Source organism: Chenopodium album, chromosome 21 (assembly GCF_948465745.1).
Source record: "Chenopodium album chromosome 21, dcCheAlbu1.1, whole genome shotgun sequence".
Lineage (NCBI taxonomy): Eukaryota > Viridiplantae > Streptophyta > Magnoliopsida > Caryophyllales > Amaranthaceae > Chenopodium > Chenopodium album.
In genome coordinates, this window is record NC_137854.1 from 29,809,415 (window position 1) to 29,829,670 (window position 20,256).

General features: G+C 34.0%; 1 protein-coding gene across 2 annotated transcripts; it reads right to left on the reverse strand.

The window, feature by feature from the left end:
* Positions 1–1,710: 1,710 nt before the first annotated feature.
* LOC145601148 (putative alpha-mannosidase At5g13980) lies at positions 1,711–17,608 on the reverse strand. 2 transcript variants are annotated; one of them, XM_081657098.1, is made up of 29 exons: positions 17,342–17,606; positions 17,154–17,237; positions 16,967–17,055; positions 14,965–15,139; positions 14,724–14,843; positions 14,539–14,625; positions 14,386–14,457; positions 13,410–13,523; positions 13,010–13,110; positions 12,839–12,932; positions 12,579–12,746; positions 12,404–12,493; positions 11,127–11,192; positions 10,959–11,015; positions 10,433–10,646; positions 10,163–10,296; positions 9,787–9,855; positions 9,621–9,680; positions 9,473–9,544; positions 7,296–7,343; positions 6,965–7,084; positions 6,801–6,866; positions 5,847–5,959; positions 5,678–5,762; positions 4,313–4,423; positions 4,135–4,230; positions 3,940–3,987; positions 2,499–2,567; positions 1,713–2,410 (listed from the first exon to the last, which is right to left on the reverse strand). In XM_081657098.1, exons 1-29 carry the CDS (start codon positions 17,564–17,566, stop codon positions 2,186–2,188), a joined length of 3,072 nt encoding a protein of 1,023 aa, XP_081513224.1. In that variant the 5' UTR covers positions 17,567–17,606; the 3' UTR covers positions 1,713–2,185. The 2 variants fall into 2 exon arrangements, with proteins under 2 accessions (XP_081513223.1, XP_081513224.1); XM_081657097.1 differs by having other exon boundaries at positions 1,711–2,410; positions 5,678–5,959; positions 17,342–17,608.
* Positions 17,609–20,256: the final 2,648 nt, after the last annotated feature.

Consider the following 20,256-nt stretch of genomic DNA (forward strand, 5'->3'; position numbering starts at 1 on the left):
TGATCTTATTACCTCGTTTTTGTTACGGTGATAAAATATAAGTTACTGATGTCTTCTCATTTGAATGACCACCACCACTAATATATGCCGGTAACTACCACTAGCGTTTATGGATAATACCTACATATTGTGTATTGGCAAAAGCCCTGTACGCTATTAGATATATCCACGTAGTTTATACATTCCCCCCCACCCACCCCCCCCACCCCATCACATAAACCAATTTTCTATACTCGGCGGAGAGAGAAACAGTGACGGGGTCGTTGGTGATTTACAAGTGTTTATGTGGCAATCACCAATAACAACTGATCATCTTCTTCTTCGGCTTATTCGACCATCACGGAAATCTCTGAAGTTCGAACTTGCCAGAAGTTCAATAAATACAAATAAAGTGACTCCATCATCATGACAATCTCCGTCTGTGACTCCATGAAAAGGGATTTTTAAAAGAGAGAGAATCCCCTTGGTTGAGAGGAGATTCCGGAAGGCCGTCGGTGACTCCACGAATACGAACTCCAATCACTCAGTTTACAAAGGCTATGGTGATGTTCCGCAATAATACGACGGTTATGTCTGTCGTTCCGAAAAACGGACCTCGGTGGTCGACATGAGAGAGAGAGGTAAAACAAACCCTAAAAAGAGAGATTCTAGAAATCCCTCGGTGACTCCATGAGTACGTACTCCATGTTCTCCGTTTATAAAGGCTATGGTGATGTCTAGCACGGCTGTTTTTGAGAAGCAGTCGGTAGCTCGGTACAAGATTCCGGTGACCGTGAAGACGGATTCAAAGGAGAGAGAAATGGTGGTAAACAAACCCTAAAAGAGAGAATAATTAGTATTACTCACCTTAATTTACTTAACTACTACGTAACAATTTTTAATCAATTTATTTTCTAATTTTCAGAAATATTATTTTCTAACTATTCTAAATTATAAAAATTAATTTACAAATTTTCTAAAATGATTTAAAAGATTTTTGAAAAAAAAAGGGGAGGACCCACTTTATTTTTTAATGTGTGCCCTATACTAACCCATGTCATATGGCTTAAGGTGATCAAAGTTTCATCTTAGAATTTTCAAAGTAGGGGTATGAATACCCTTAATTTTAGGATACCCAATTTGAAAAATAGGCAATCATGAGACGGAGAGAGTATAACTAATTAAGAATGCTACTTTTGAAAATACTACAAAATAATCTTTGGTAATACACTAAAACTGCAAATATTTAAGTCTATTTTATTTATATTATCTATACTAATATATTAAAAGCGTTTCTAAAAACGTCTCTACGCTACGTAGTACCCTTCACTACGCCACATCACCCACTCAACTCATTATGTCGCCTCAATATACCACATCATCTGCACTATCAACAATACTTAATGTTGCCTCAACTATATTGAAAAAATATATATATACTTCATGAGAAGGTTAAGCAAATAGTCAATTATGCTTTTGTTGCACACTAAATAATAGGCAAACAGTGGCGCAGAGATTTATCCTATTTAAAGCTTCAGCACTGCATGAGAAGCGCCTGCTTGCAAGCCTTACACCAGCTAAATGTGAAGCATCTACCCAAGGTTGAAAATAAACAAGACAATAAAGCAGTAAAATTTGAGATAATCTGGACAACTGGGGAAATCATGCAGATTGCATAATCCTTTAAACTGGATTGAAATCAAGTCCATGATGCTTATACAAAAATAATTTTAAGCTAGGTTTCTTAGTTTAAAAAAATAGAAGCTAAGTTTCAATAAAGAAATTTCAGTACTTCTATCCTGAGGATGAAGAAATACAATCAAACTACAAAGTCAATGTTTAAACAAAGTTGCTAAGTGGACATATATACGTATATGGGAGCAAGATTAACTTTGGTGGCTCAACAAGGTCATCCAGTTCTTTTCGCTAACATAAAACATCTTTTGACACCGTCAAGCAATGCAAGATAACACGAGTGCATCACACTGACTGAATCACAAGTTTACGACTAGTCTCCTACAATAAAGGGCAAGTAGACTTTGAATCTTTATTTCAATAGTCATTCATATCTTTATTCAGTACAGGAGTGTTTACGGCTCTACATACATGCTTTAGTGGCTCTCATCCCAGCATAATTTGTCAAAGTGCAATAGAATAAGTAGTGAATACATTACCAGAACCAAGCCTAGTAGTCTATATACCTGATTCAAGCATCAAATACTCTGTCAGACTTGTGGCTGAATTCAATCAGCAAAGTACGAATTTCCATTGGACCGAGTTCTACAATCAGCTCTGCAGGATCAATTGGTCCTCCCCTTGTCACTTTGGATGCCTGAGCAGAAGAACCTTGAGACTTCCACACCAGTCTCTTCTTCTCCATTTCTTCGCGCTCTTGATTTGCCGAAAGGTTTGTCTCCATTACTTTGCCAATCTGAAACAATTAACAGAAGACAAAATTTATGATTGCCTATATAGATGGGGAAAAAGCCAGACAGCCAAATGTGAGGCATTGCATCTACCTTCTTCAATGGGAAAAGTCTTTTCAATTCTACATTTGCTTTGCTTGAAAGATCCTTGTCTTCTCCAACCTTAATTTCAGTCAGGCAAGGAAATTAGGATGTCATAAGTACAATGATTCCTATAGCCAAAGGAAGTACAAAGCAATACCCAGAGTTTATTTGCAAACACGTATCATGAGTTTATAGCATTTTTGCGTACAATGCCCTTTCCTCAACATAAGTGCAATATACCAAGAAGTAGATAGTGCTATTAGATGATTTAATGATACTATTACCATTTAATTCTGTAAAGATACATATATTTCTCTTGGTACTAGAATAAAGAAACTATAAATAATATCGACTAAAATTATGAGAAATCTTTTTGAATCAGATTATTATTATTAATGGAAAAAATCTATAACACTTAATTATAATCGAATAGTGACTTAAATTAGGGTAAAAATCTCTATTGTCTTTCTATTTCCGTAACATTTAATCGTCTTTAAGAAAGAGAGTGTTTTCCATAAAAAATTGTTCAAAGATTCAAAAATTCCCAAATTACATTCCTTTTACAAAAAATTCCCCCCATACCGTCCAACTCATTATTTTTTTTTTTTTACAGTTTACTAGTAAACCGCTAATTGAATTAGCGGTTTTATACACATATAAACCGCTAATTCAATTAGCGGTTTAGTTGCTAGGTGAAATAATCTCCACAATTGTATGCACAAAGTCTTAAAAAACCGCTAATTTTTATTTTTTATGAAACCGCTATTTCAATTAGCGGTTTTGTGTTGATTGAATTTTTTTACAAAATTAAAAACACAAAAAACTTGCTTATGTGGACAGTATGGAGGGAATATTTTGTAAAAAGGGTGTAATTTGGGAATTTTAGCTTTATTAAACATTATCTATGGAAAACAACCCTTTAAAAAACAAATAGCATATAAATTATAAAATTAATAAACATGGAAGTCATTGACATGATTTAGAGGGAAACGAATTCAATTTATAATTGATCTTGAAACTAGTGAAAGATTTGCATTCACAACGTGTTTTATATGCTACATCAAAGAGGATGTTAAGTGTCCAACTGTAAGGGAAGGTATCAACCTCAATTGTCAACTTTATCCCTAGTCAGAGTTTTAAGTTTATATATTATTTAAATATATAACTATATATAATAGTAATTTTAATGTTTTCAGATTCACCTTAATGTATATTTTCAACATATCAATTTTTCATAATTTTCACTATTAAATACTTAGAGATATAGATGGTTAAACTTGAGCATTAATTATCAACATATCAATTTTCCATAATTTTCACTATTAAATACTTAAAGATATCGATGATTAAACTTGAGCATTAAAAAGTGTGGCAGTCAAATTGATGTATTTAATTTGGAATAGTTGGAGTACTTTAGAATAAATATCAAGAAAAAAAGCCAAGAACACACCTCATATAAATGTGCTAATCGCAGTAGGATTTTTCCATCATCAAGCTCCTGTTCATTTCAAAAGGATAAAAGAATTGAACTTGCCAAAATGACTAGTAAGATAGTTCAACCCTTTGAGGTTATTAATAAGTGTGAAATGTGTGATAGAGAATGACCAACATTGCAGGACTTATCATAATATGATATTTCTATTACCTGAAGAGTTATCATAGCAACATTTTCAGGTAAACTATAAGAAGAATCCATTCCCGAAAATGTGGGTATGTGAGTATTTAACCAGTTATCATCATCCTGCACAGAAGACAATTATAATGATAAGAATAACATATTGTCATTACTCATAGTAGTTACTAAAAGCTCCAATTTCTCTCACCTGCTCACTGAAGGCCAAGAGAAGTGGAGAGTACAGCTGCTGTCCAAACGAACGTCTCCATTTAGCACCCTCTCCTAAACGGTCAATTTTGAAATAAAATTTTCCTTGGGCCTGAAAAATGATGCAGCGCTTATAGTAAGCATGATGAATTTAAATGCAGATATTATTTTTATTTTCCTAAACGGGGTTACATTTGGAAGTGAACATGCAGTTGCAAGCCTACATCTTTAGTTGAAACTTCTTCTGTTAAGCATTGAGGCCAAGTGAATTGCCTTACCTTAGGTTCCTCTACTTAAGTCACTCATTCACTGAAACTGAGAAACATGTAGGATATGAAATTATAGGTATCCATTTACTCCATCTAGGCCCAAAACCCATTAGATCCATCGCCCAATCAAGTAAACCCAACTAAGCCTATTGTAGGCCTTCTTACTATCAGCTTAAAGACACCACTTTAAAAACTAACAAATCATCGGCCACTTTGCCTAAAATGTCTATACTTAACAATATCACATTGGAGGCTAGACCACCATGATTTTTTATGGAGGAAAACCAGTAGCCCCATTTTTGAAAAACAGTTTTATCTCTTGGCCATAAACGTATCGATCTAGTAAGAAGAGATCTTTGGCCTTAAGTCTTTAACCTATACACTATAAAAGATCGCTTTCATACTCTAACAAAGACCTAATATACATGTTGAAAATAAATGAGAACAAACTCTCACATGCACAGACATCTTAAAACACCTAAATAGTCTCATTCATTGCATTCCAGCACTCCTATAACAAGGCTAAAGTAATTCCATCAGTACATGGGGCATACCACGTTTCATACAAAGAAGAGCATAATTTCAACATTTAAAGGCCTCCCAATTTAACATTTACAATCTTTCAAAATAAAAAATAAAAAATAAAAAAGAAAAAAAAAATTTTAACATTTACAAAGACCCTCAACAAAAGACATGATTTCTTCAACATTAGTTTCCTGATCCCTAAGGCACCCCTAATAATAGTAAAAAGTTAAAAACCTGCAAAGCTAGATTTGATTTTATAGTAATCCAGTGAGGAAAAAAAAAAGAGAGGGGGGAGGGAACATAATACAGCCTTATCTCTACAGGAAAACTTTCAGAATCCAGCACTAACAACCCAAACCCACGCCCCCAAATTACATTGATCACCAGTGAGCTCTCTTCATCAAATTCAGGCCCTAAGATTTTTGTCATATTTTTACCTGGAAACTGTGTTGAACATACTGCTCTATGAACGAAATGTATTCTTTAAGGCTAAAACATGGAAGCAAGAATAAGGTGTAAGTTCACGACAATACCCAGGGTATAAAATGAATTTTATGGGATATATTACTCACAGTTAAGCCCATGCACTTGTCTTGAGCACAAACTGTTTCATTTAAAGCCTCTGCAACACCTCTACCGTCATCTTTGAGCAAGCGCCTACAAAAGAATAAAATGTATAATAACATGCACAGTAAAATGGAAAAATTTGGAAACTTTGTTAATAAATCAGTAGTTTTATACCTATGAAGCATAAGCTCTATTTGACCATCCAAGATGCTAGACCCTCCAACAGATCTATCCACCAACACGGAGAACTCATTGATATCATCATGCAAATATATTCCAAGATTAATCTGAAAGAAGCATCAGAAGCAATAGAGTGAATTCAAAAAGATAATCATGTAATAAGGTTCCATATCATTACACATATTCCATATTGTTACTCATCTTTTATAAAGTAAATATAATGATAACTAAACCAAGCCTAACATTTTAAGTAGCAAAAAGCTCTGGAAAGATACTCTATAAGAGGGAACATTATACTGGGTTAAGATTAAGCTAGAGTAAAGAGATTAAGGAGGGGAACATGTACAGTGAAAAATTAGGTGGGTGGGTGGATGTGTTTCCTAAGGGCAAAAAGTAGAGAAAAAAAAGTATCTAGGGGTACAATGTTAACTTTTAGTGGGGAGGAGTTGGGACATCCTGTTTTGGTGTACATTGTTAACCCTGAACTGGAACGGAGATAGTATATTTTTTACAGCAGGATAAAGGATATATCTTTAATCCCCTTTCGTTTGCCCCACTTGGGTTAGGTTCAAAAAAGGAAAATGGTGCAAACAAATGAGGACAAAGGGAGTAAAAGATAAAAAGGCTGTAGTAACAAAAATGAACGCTACAATGTGGTTGCAATTACGATAACAGTTGCAAAACCACTTTACAGGTGCACAGTTTGTGGGTTTCATGGCCTAATAAAGTCATAGATAACCCAAAATCTTCACAATGTGGTCAAGAATCAATACCCTGATTAGCCCTCAGGTTCCACATATGCACTACTCCCTTTGGTACAACTCTTGTAAATAAAAAGGAATGGATATTTGATACATAACAAAAACAGAAGGATGAATCATCGCTCTTGTCAGCAGAATGAGAATTAATCAAACACAGATTACAGTGATAGTTGAATTAAGAACGTACAGGATAATAATTTCCAGCAACTGGTTGATTTACTTGCAGATTCCAGTCTGATCTATAATCACGAATCTGTAAAACGGTAAAGTCATTACTATACCGCATTCTAAGGAAAAATGTAATTGTACAAAGTGGCTTGTTAATACAGACTATACAAAGTAATTTTGTACCCTTTCAATAAAATCACGCCCATTTGAATCTGTGTAGAATGTTTTATTTGAATGCATGCCTGTAGACAATTTAGCCACAACTTCTTTTCCAAACCCATCTTCAACAGGTATAGGTCCAACCTGACTCACAGGATATAAAAAAAATTTAAGTTATATTTTGATAAAAGGAATTGTAAGAACCCTTGATCTGTTAGATTTATTCAAACAATGGGTATGTATACTCGAGTAGAATTTCTATATGCTTCTACAAGCCATCCAGAAAATCCAATAATAAAACAGCTGTTTTTTTTTTTTAAATTGGTGGAATAAAGCAGCTGTTGTATAAGCTTACCGTGTATTCAACTTCAACATACTCCTTGTTCTTGTAAACTCTTGTGATCTAAAGACATATTTCAGAGAGCAGCTAATTAGCATAGCTCCAGACTTGAGGAGGATTTAGCAAGGAAAACAAAAAAAAGCAGAAAGATAACATCTAACAAAAAGTAGCAGCGTATGACATGATTCCACAAGAGCTACTTCAAGTGACAATAGTTTTGCCAATTCAAAGGATTGATCAAGAGAAACAAGTACAATAGGAAGGAGAAATGACTAACCACCTCAGTGTATTCTTATGTTCCCCTTAGCTTATATTCTTTACCAGAACCACAAATATGACAAGGATAAAAATAAAAAAGAACAAAAAACAAATGCACCTAAAAGTGGGAGTAATGGGCCTTCTGTTATGATATTTTTTATATCAAAATTGCACCAGAAAGTGTAGGAAATTGGATTAGTCTTAACTCAATCATCAACAAATAAGAACAATAGATGTATACTATAAATAAAATGCGCAAGGAATTGAGAAAGAAGTATAAGCCTGTATCGATAGATCAGTCGTCAGTGTAACCTAATCTATAACAAACTACCACAATTCGAGTGGAATATCCTCCAAGCTAAAGCCAAGCTATTACAATAATTTTCTCGATGCTCTATCAAATATTCTTCCCTTATTTATACTAACAGGAGTAACACCATACAGGTGATTTGACTGATTTCCCTCTTCCCTTCAAATAATCTCATAGCTAATTACCTTACTACCCTTGTAACCATTTTTCCTACTTTCACAGAGTGATGTCATTTAGCCTGCTATCATTCTTTTTCTTCCTTCTTGCATAAGTGAGTAGCACAGGTGGCTTGACTTGATTACTTGCACAAAGACAGATATTTACCACTTACTAAGACAAGGTGAGCCACCTATTCAGATTAGGGACAGAGGGGAACATAGGGAAAACAGGAAATAGGGTAGAAGTAAGCAAACAGATAAGGAGAAATAAAGAAGGGTGCAAACAAGAGCCAGGACAGAAAGTCGGTGATGGAAATATTTATAAATGTACAATGTCAATATGAGTGTATCATATAGCCAAGTACAAGCGCAATCTGTATAATATGAAAACTTAAACAAGTGATGTGTGTTTCTTGAATGGCCGAAGTTTATCAAACATAATAAATACTATATTCTTATACAAAATGGGAATAGTAATGGTACTGATAAACTTCTACATTTTTTATCATTAGTCTCCTCTTAAATGTACAAACTTATAAATTCCATGATTGGGACAGATTCGAATGAACTGGAGGATCCTAGTTTCTCCATGTGTGAGTACATGTCACAATTGATTCTAAAAGTAGCCAACAGCATCTATAACTCTAACAGTGAGCCCATGATGCAGGAGATAAGTTTAAAAGCACATCCAAAAAACAAACACGTCAATTTTCAGCCTCTGGGAATTATGCTTGCTGCAGAAGGGACCACTTCAGCATAGTCATAGGTCATGGTAGAATTTTCATTATCCTCTATATCAGTTCAAGGCCGGAATGGAGATAGAAAGGAGAGTATTACATTCTGTTGGTCCTATGACTAATGAGAGGCCAAATTTGTGCACATGGAAATGGAAATCAACTACACTGTGGGCCTATTTTAAAATGCAATAGCTTTGTATAGTAAAGTGCTTACATAGGACCTTCTTTGCAACTTTAAGCTTTTAGCCTATTTGTTTAACATAAAGGCAACTTAGCACTCAGTCTTCTATTGCGGAAGATGATTAATGCAAGTAAAGAAATTTAAATAATCTGTAAAATATACCCCATTTAATGTCAACAGTTGGGAAATTGGTTGATATGGCCTTCATCAACTAATTGGAATGGTGCAGGGGTATATAACTATATAAAAAAGTTGAAAGTAGGACAATCTAGGGATAGAGAAAGCGTTGAGTTTTTATCCTTCACTATGTTTACTTTTTAATCTTTTAAAGGAATTCAATGGATAATTAAAATTTACAAAAAACACCTGAGGGCTGTAGCAACAAATTTACGCAAACTGAATGATTTCTGATACTGGCAAGTTAAAAATGCGGCAGAACAATTTCATTTTCACTTGTGTCACATTTTATTTCTGTCACATTCAAGAGCTTCAAAGGATCACATTGGTTTCAATAGAGACAGAATATAGAATACTACAATTCAAAGCACCTGATAAATCCATGAATTGATCTGTTGATGAACTTCGTCTATTAAAGGACCACGCATAACAGTTGACTGAATCTGCAAGTTGACAAGCACGGATTTAGAGTTGTTTACAATGTGAGTAAATGAAAAACAGGCAATAAGCATTCAGAACCTTTCCCTTAGATTGTATCACATACGTGCCATTTGGACGGAACACATAAGCCCCAGAAGCCTGCAATGGTAACCATGGATGACATATTAGATTTGAACAAATATAAATCCAAAAGTTACTCCAATAGTCAAAATACAACTAAATGGGGGAAAGCCACAAGGCTTACCTGAGTATCTTTTTCAGTTCCATTGTATCCTGGATAAAAACCATAGGACACTTCCACAGACTTCTTGCCCTAGAAATGAAAAGGTGAAGGATTTCAGAATGAAGCCAGGAAATATAACACATAAGACAACAGAAAATGCTAAGAATGGGAGGGCATGAATCAAACTTGAATGGTAAGTGCAGATAAAATTCAAATTAAGCAGAACAAGAAAAGACAAGAAAAAGATGTATGAACCATAATATGACTAAACTAACAACAGAGTATAATCTAACCATACATAAACAAAATTACAGTAAAATATTTTTAGTAAAATGAACCATATTCAGAAGCATATGCATACACAACACATAAAGCACAGCGAAAACACTTAACATACCAAGCTTTTCCGTTTATTATGATAAGTCAATTTTCCATTTTCCTCAGAGAGAGTAAATTTCAAAGTTTCCGAACCAATATCAAACTTCATATCCCCTTGAGAAGTGTAAACATATGATTTTGACAGCTTAACACCTGCATTCAAGAGTTCACACCATAAGAAAAAAAAAAAAAAAAAAAAAAAAAAACACAATATATATTAGATAACCAGTGCACAATTGTGAATTTGTGATATACTTGTTCAGAGTAAGTATAAAGAAGCTACTCATGCCTTTAACACCAGTAACAGTGTAAGTGCTGAAACCAAGAGGCGGTACAGAAGCTGCAAATGCAAGCCAATACTTAGGTGCATCTCTTACAGTTATCCCCAAGTATGCTGCCACATGGAAGTTACTTAAGCTCAATTGCACATCAGATATGGGAAGAGCTTGTGACTCTATCTCTCTTCCTTCAGAATCACGAACTACAACATCTTTATTCTTGACCTACACCAGGTGTTAACTTCTTAAATGAAACAAGTCAACCAAAAAATAAATTCGGACTAGAACAAGGAAAGCTTTATAGGTGTTGTAGCAAAGAATGTAACAATGAATACTTTCAATTGCTTGTGAACTCAAAATCAGTTTTAAAATCCAAGTTGCTTCAGCATCTATAAAGCAGATAAATTCCAAGAAGATGTTAAGATTGTTAACAATAAAGGTAATAACGTAAGATGAGTATCACAAGGATAAAACTATACAGTCAAGGATTCAAGATTCAAGGGTTGATGCTAAAAAGTCAATTAAGGCGCAACTTACAGGTATACGAATAATATCTTCTCTCTTCCATCCAAGAGGATTGTAGACTACCACAATCTTGCCATTTGACAAAGTGTACAGTGAGATGATATCGATCAGATCAAATGAAACAGTACATTCTGGTTAAATGAACAAATATTATGCATATGAAATGAAGTCTTCTAGTACCAGTTTTTTTCCATGAGAGAGATTAGTTTCTGATGCAGGGCAGTAACTAATGTTCATCAGTGGACACTGTAAGGAAACATAAAAAGTCAGCTAAATGTTCAATAAAGTCGCACATAGCTATGAGTAGGAAGGGATATATATTAAAAAAAATGTGAAGTAACATCTTTTACTGGATTCACTTTCCCAGGCTATGATCGGTTTTAAACATGGTTTTAAACTTGCAATGTTAGTATTACGTATTTCCTATGTATATATTCGCTTATGTGTAACATAATAAAGAAAGGGGATGGAGTGAGAAAAAAAAAACATCTTTTACCGAATTCAGTTTCTTTAGCTATGATATATTTTAGACATGATCTTAGAAATTGCAGTGTTAATTATGAGCATTTCCTAGCTTCTTTCAAATCTAAATTTCCACTCATATCTCCCTATCTTAGAATGGTGAAAAAAGAAAACATATTATCTTTTAAATGGTTAACTACCCTAAACTAGCTATTTTAAAGACAAGATCTTAGATTAAGCTAGTTTTGTTCAGCTTCTTTAAATATTACAGGTCCTACCTTTTTATTTACAAATGGTACTAATTCTGATTATGATGAAAAAAGATTCCTTCCCTACTACTCCCTCCGTCCCCAAATGATAGTCCCTTATGGGCAAAAATCACGGGAATTAAGAAACTTAAATAAAAGTAGTAAAATTACATTGGAAAGATAAATTTACATTAGGTATGTAAAATAGTAGAGAGAGAAAGTAATAAAAGTACATTGGAAAACAAAATTTTTATAGGAAAGATAAATTTGCACAAATATTGTTGTAATTAGAGAGAATTTTGATAAGAAATTGATATTAATGGTACTTGAAAAAAACAAATGGGACTATCATTTTGGGACTAAAAATAAGCCATAAGGGACTATCATTTGGGGACGGAGGGAGTATGTATTATGTACATCATAAACAAAAACAGAAAGTAGACCCAGAATTCTTCACAGCTTATACTTTTCTATAGACTCAGTTGAACATTGACACCTGCAGATGTTTTCCCCAATGACTTGTCTGTGCACTAGCTAGGTCCAGACTTTAGTAAAATAACTTGTTAATACACCTTGGTGAAGTAGCCAGTTTGCCACTTCCCCATAGATCATTATGACCAAGATTTAATAGATTACAAGGAATCCACAACTTGTGAAACATTATTTCCAATTTAAGGCTGTAATAAATATAGGCGAGCAATCAAAATTTAAATATAGCCTGACAGGAACGGGTTTCAGATGAGTTGCCTGCTGAAACTTAGTTGTTGGGTTCTGACAACCACTAGCAGGGGAAGATTCAGTCAAGCATCCAATTGCTGATGCAACCACTGTCTCAGCCTACAGGCAAAGAGAAACCAATGCATGAAGCTGGAAGTCCAACAGAACCAAGAACACAGAAAAGTGATTGCAAAAAAAAGCGCACCTCTTGATAACCAATTGAAAGTCTTTTTGCATAATCATTAGCTACATGCTGCTTTTCAGTACCAGTAACAGCATCATGGTGTTGAGCTATAGCTAAAGCATCTGCTAATGCATCATTATTTGGACCTGATTTACTCCTTCCTATAAAATATTCCAGTTGTCTTGAAGCCTGAAATTAAATTAACTATAGCTTTTTAAGTTAATTTAATTAGGTTAGAGGTCTAAATCTTCAAGCATCAGAAAAGTAAGACTGAACTATACCATATAGTAGCCACTCATCTCCCTAACATAACGCTTCAAAGTTGGTCTGCTAGTAAAGTATCCAGTCCAATATGCATTAATTCTATCTGCATATCTGTGTAGGGAATAGATAATTGTAATTACCACACTGGGAAAAAAAAAACTCTATCTGAATTCTGATGTTCTACTTACGGAAAAAAGTCAGCAGTTTTTGTAGGCCAGGATTCTTGAGCTGCATATTTTGCATCAGTATATATTGATGCGGTTGAGTAAAGCGCATTGACACGTCCATCCTGGAACCAATTCATAAAATCAGTGAACCCAGCCATGCTGGATTGCTGGTCACTTACTCACTTGCATCATTACTCAAAATATGGATCTCTAAATGACCAGAGAGGGATAACAAGCTGGGTGTAATAACATCCAAACAATTCGTACAGGAGAGCAGTAAGGAGAAGAGAAGTTAACAAATATAGAATCAATCACTAATGAAGTGCATATTATAACCAGTGGTCAGCCACAATAAGAAAGGACTGATATTAAGGACCTGCATAAGCAGTGAATAAAGAATCATCAACATCAATCAGCTTACCAAATTAACATAATGAATCAGTTTGTCCATCTGCCGGAACCATGTATGAGCATATTGGTACTTGAAATCTGTTCCCATGGTCCACATAATATGATTTGTTCGAGTAACATTTGCCTGAAATATGGCAGATATTAATATCAGCAACAACAAATCAAATAAAATACCAAAATTTATTATAAAATACATTATACATCGAAGTATTTGTTAACCTTAATTGTTTATCTATTTCACTTTTTATGGGGGAGGGGGTGGTGGAGTGAACTGACAACCGACAGGACATGTTTGAAAAATCTTCTTGTTAGTGCTAAGTTGATCTGTGCAAATATTTGAGCTATGTTCACAAGAGTGAAAAAGCATGGAACTTGAGCTCATCTGACCTTAAACCTAACATCTAGATTGGATTCAAACAAAGAAAAAGCAACTATCCAGGCAAAGAGAGCTAGCTTTAACATGTATGGAGACAACATATTAGATGTGATCACATTTCTAAGTGTGATTGAGGAAGCCTGGTGCAATCCCACCTTCACCCAGGAAACAATTTCAATAGGTAGCCCCACCTCTATGACAATACATTCATCCTAATCACAGCCCCATGGTCCCAATCAGTGCCAACAGAATGTAGAGAGAAGGCTAGAGCCTAGAGGACCCAAGGAAAATGATACTTTATTCAAATTCAGACATAACAAAGTCTATTCCATCCACATTACAATGTTTTGCAAAAAACCAACTCTGAAATTCTATTTCCACTAAATATTTATATCATACACCTTTTCCAGCTATGCAGTAACCTACTGGACAAAACGCCAAGTATTTAGTAGTGCAATTTCCAAAAAGAAAATCAGGTTTGATTCCCAAACCATTGTGTGTTTCAGTATACATTTTTGAGCTTAAATTGTATTAACAGTGAAGTAGTAGATACATCCTCCATTTAGACATAAACCAAAATGCTAAAATTAAGTTAGGCATCAACATTTACCTGTGCAATTGCAGCAGCAACAAAGGCATCCACTCGATCTTGAACGTTGTAGTCAAACAAGGTAGGGTCATCCTTTACAAGAAGAAAAGGTTGAAATACTTCCACATGAATTGGCCTTACAGACTTTGAGTTACATAAGAGATAAGAGGTTACCTGGACAACTGGAGAATCATCATTAACTTCAAAATGAAAACCATCTGGAGGTTCATAGTTGCCTTGCCAAAAGGCACCAGTAAAGATCTAAAAACAGGAAAAGATCAGCCGCCCAGCGCACACATAAAAGCATATATTGAGTATATATTAAAAGAAAAATAAATTAAAAACGGAGTGATACTTGCCTGAGCAGTCGCCCCAAGACTCTTAGAGCCCTGCCAGACAACTTCAAGGCTCTTCTCAGCCATACGCTTCTCCCTGTCTTGGTAGTCTATTCTTGCAAAAAACAATGAATCAAATCCAACCTGCAGCATTGCAGAAGTGAATAAACATTCAATATTTTGAGGTAAACTAAAACTTCTAATTTCACATAAAACTTAGCAGTGCACAATGAATAGTAAAGCTACAAGATATAGCCAGAATTACCTCTGCTCCCAACAAATAAGCTTGTACAGCTGAATGTCCAAAGGGATCAATTTGCCAACCAACTCTCGGTATCATCCCAAATTCATTCTTAAGAAATTGGTGTCCAAGTGTTGTTTGATCAATCATGTCAATGTAGTGTGTCGCTGCCTCATCATGCATGACCATGCCCCCATTTCTGTAGGAAGTTAGGGAAAACCCTCAAAAAAACCAAGAAGAGCAGCATATATCGAAAGCACATGGTATTAATTCATCAATAAGGTCATCATGTCTGATTCCATATCAAGTAATTTACAGCCATACTTACTTTTCCTTTAATATAGCTAAGTTTTCGAAACAAATAGTTCCTACAAATAAAATGTTAATTAATATGTCTTTGCTGAAAAGGTCACAAATAAGAGACAGCCAATGAGCCAATTACCTACTTCAACCCACTAAATTCTAATTTCACTTACTAGCTGCAGACTAGGGGTTAGGCCCGTAGGGTTACCAAAAAAGGGACATATTTAGATACGCTTAAAGTGATCTTATTTAACTTTTTTCTGTTTGAAGGGAAGCACAGTCTGATGAAGATTCATACATTAGGAATATGACATAAACTTAATTTCAATTGGATTATGAAAATTGGGCACTAATGTGACTTTCTTTTAATATAAACCTAAAGTACAAGCTGCGCACTATAGATGTTACATTCTTGGATAATTCTTTACAATAATCCAGTATTTCGTAAGCAAAACATATAATGAATCAAGTATTGCGATTAGCTCAACAACCCTAAGACTGTTAGATTAAATTCCTGACAAGACAAACTCCCTTTTCTTCAAGTTCACAAAATGGTGCGGGATCACGAAGGTTGTCAGATTTTCAAATACGTTCAAATGGATTAGATGAAATTCATCCTCTTGCCTACGAAGAATTGTTACACCATCCCTTCAAAAAGGTTATTTATTCCAACGATATGTGCGGGGAATGTACCATCGCACCATACAAGATCTATTCAACGATCATGACTTCAATAAAGAAAACCTTTGTTTGATTCATTTTTCTGTATAATATTAAATTTAGATTCCATTTGTAAATGCAGTATGGCTTTTATTAATGAATTGGTTAATTTAAAAAATAAAAATAAAATAAAATAAAATAAAAGAGTTTACACTATTGCATTAGAAACTGTGCAGATTCTAAATAGCGCTATAATTTATACTAGTAATTTAAGTAGATTACAGTTTGAAAATATATGTTTAAAGTTTTAATAAACTTTTATCAACATATTTTAAGATATAAATAATGTATACTTAGGTAATTATATAGAAAATACCAATTCATACACACCATTTACACGGGATAAAAGCTAACTTCAACAAAATCAACAACAAATTCTAGTAATCAATATTTGGCCATATAATTCTTAAAAATTTGCAAAATGTCATCATATGGATTTGATGTCAAGATCACTATTTGTGTGAGATTTCGTGAGCACAAAATTATTTTCAAACGGAAAAGTTCAAAGCACAGGACGCCATAAAAAAATAAAAATAAAATAAATTGTATGTTCTTTCAAAAATGAGAGGATTGTGTGAGATTTGTTTTAAGTGGTACACATCACAAACACAAAGCATTGATGAATGAGTTTGAAAAGTGTATTTCTCTTTAATACTATTCATAAAATTTAAGAATATGCTGTCTCCATAGTCTTTATCTTCATGCTAAAGGGTGAGGGTATCTCAAAACTCCAATAATTAAGAATATGATCTCTCATATTCTCTTAAGAATGTTCTCAAAAAAAAAAAAAAAAAAAAAAAAAAAAAAAAAAAAAAAAAAATTATTCTCTTAAGAATATACTGGATTCAGTGATTCATTTTACTTCCATAGCGCGATTTGGAAATGATGTATCCTCAACACAACAAATCCTCAATCTAATTACCAGCTATACTCTAAGCAGAATCAAGCATTTGTGAATCTAAATTGCAAAAATCATCAGATGTTAAAAGTATAGTTTAATTACATGAACTCCAATTGACCAGATTTTACCAAACCCTTGACAATGTCTTGCATTCCCTCACTTTGCTCTCTCCACCACCGCTCGAAAAACGCCTAAATTATATTAACAACACAAATTACTTCCACAAATAAAAAAAAAAGCACACATTTCTCACAAATTCTTTCACCACAACGAAAATTCGAAAACTCACCTGCTCAACATATATGAACTTCCTATTCTTATCAGCCAATAACGCCGGAATCAACGAGTCTAGAATGTTCTGAACACATGCACCCTGCACATTTTACCAAATTTCTCACAAAAATTATCCATAAAAATCAATAATTAATTTCTCACAAAATTCAATAATCAATTTATCATCAATTAAATAAATTAAACCTGAATAGAATTATTCGAGCCAACGTAGTATTGGTCAACAGTTTTCAACCAACCAGCATCGTCATGAGTGTGAGCAACTAAATGAACATTGAGTTTTTCCGGCACTATTTTCGCCGTCGTATTATACACCCTGAACTTCGATTCTGCTACAATACTAGATAAAACTAGCACGACAACAGCCAACATGACTGCCGCCATTAATGGAGGTTTGGAGAACTTCGCCATTGTTGAAACCTCCGGTTGAAGAAGAAGGTGAATGATTGTTATCTGGAAAAATAGGATTTTGAAAAGGATATGATTATTAAGGTTGTACACTTGTACGCGACGTTTTGGGAAGTGGAAGTGTGAAGTGACGTCGTTTTCATGGGAATGGTAGGAAGAACCGAAGAAGGACCACACGTGGGGACGACTTCTTAAGCGTGCAGATTTATTTTTCTACAAGTGGACAGTTTTGAAATTGACATGTCAGAATTTTCTTTAAGGTTTTTTGGTGTTATGACTAATTTATGGAAGGATAAGGCTTAATTGAGTATCATTTCAACACAAAAAAAAATTAAGTACCTATGATTGTATTTACATGGTCGTACACTTGTATTAAAAAATTATTATAGGATGCCATTAAATGTTGGAAAAATTGCCCGCAATAATCCGACCTTTTGCCCGTCAGCTGAAAAAATCCCACTTTTGGATTATTTTTTAATAATCCCACCTTTACCCTCCGATCTTTTTTATTGGTCCCAACCGGTCACTTAACTTGCTTTAGCAAGTTACTTGACACGTGTCGACACCCGATTAGTCCAACCGGTCACTTAACTTGCTTTAGCAAGTCACTTAACCCGCATAAGACTTTGTTGGATTCATTATAATGTATACTTTCATATTATAAAATTTCCTATGATTTCTTTAACATACAATTAGATAAATTACTAGTCAAAGTCATATCTCGACATGCGTGTTTGATCAAACTATAACTAACACTTATTAAAACACGGAGGGAGTATTCTTCTTGGATGAGGAATTGGCTCTGGAGAGTGCTCATTTTCCTATTCTAAACGATTGTTATCCCCTCGCTTAGGTTCCATGTGGCACATTTAGGGATAACTCTTACAGGCCAGTACTTGTAGAGATACATATTGATTATTCGTGCCTTCGTGGTTTAAAGACACCAAAAGTGCAAGAATGGGTTGGTGCCTTAACAATGTAGATCAATTCTCTAGATGAACGCATTATTGGGGGGAGGAAATATAAATTATGTACTTTATCTTTACATGCGGAAGCTGTAGCGTGTCTATACAATTTACAATGAGCTTCAAATAAATTCTAACATCCACTAGCCTATTTTGTTTACTAATTCTTATTACAATCTAGTTACTCTCCTAAGGGGTGACGCGGACATCAATTATATAGCTAGTACAGCTGATCAAACTACTAGGGTCGACTTTTCACCATTGTAGTATATACAAGAAACATGTTCATTGGGCTCACCAAATTGCAGGAGAGGCTGCAGTCCATTTGTTTGTTTTAATATAATGGTAATTATATGTAGTAGTGAGTAGTTGTGTTGTTTCACCTTTTCAACCTTTGTAAAAAAAAAAAATCAATAATTTAGACATTATGTTTTCTTAATTCAATCAACAAACTCAAATCAACATTAGGATGTAGGCAGGGACACCCCAATAGTAAGTACACTATCTCTCATATGTGGTTTTCCTATTCTTTGTCACAAACTACCTACCATAATACAACCTAAGCAAATGTTTATTGGCTCCAACAACAATATAATAATCCAAGTGTAGTCATTATAATCTCTACCATTAAACCTAATGAATCAAATTAAAACAAACAAAGAGTAGCTTAATTTAGGTCAATTTACCAAATTTTGAGTTATCAATTTAATTACAGATTTAAAAATTAGGATTTCACCCACCTACACTAACGTACATCATATAAAACAATTAACTATTGGCTTCAATTTATTATCCTAATCTTCATTACTTCATCATCATCAAAAGTATAATCAAAACAATTATTTCATTAATTAATACTTTACATCCACTAACCCAAAAGATTTTTTTTTTTGTTGCAATTGTAAGCAAAGTTTCATCAAAAAAATCATAAAAGTACCTTGATTACTGTATCATAATGTTATTGGTCCCCCTCCCCCTTCTTCCTTCTTTCTAATTAACTAAATTTATTCAGTTTAACCATGAAAGAATGAAGCAATAAAAAAAATAGCAAAAAGCACAAAAAAAGAAAGCTTTCCAATTTAACTTCAAAACATAAAATGAATGGTAACTGAGCGGTTAGTTGATGATTTATGAACATATTTAAGTAGTTGATATTAATGGGGGAGCACGAATTGATGGTTTTGCAAAGATTAATGATGTAGCAGAGAGGAGAGAGAAAATACGAAGTGTAAAAAAGAGAGTTGGCTTTTTATGTGGAAAATATTGGAGGGAAAAGAGCGTACTTAGGAAATAAAGGGGCCAAGTGCCAGGCACAAGGGGTTTAACATTGAAAAAAGGGTGAGTCAACGCCTAAAAGTGAAATAAATGCGGTTGTTTCTAACAAAATTTCATTAAGATCTGACTTTACCAAATTAAAAAGTTGTTTCCATCAAAACGTGTGTTTTATAAAGTTATTTCTGACAAATTTTCCCAATAAAAAACATGTTAATTTGTTTACTATGCCTCCACCCCTTTTTATAGTTCCCATTTGGACTTGTACGTTTGCAATTGCCACACTTTGACAATAAATATTGTTAGTTGCTTTTTAGTAAAAAATATATAACAATTGAGTATTAATAATCTATTCATCGAGACGAATTAAATAAGACCCAACATGACTATATATTATGTATTATATATTAAGAGTAAATTAAAAGATTCTCTCACATTATGAATAATGTCAAGATT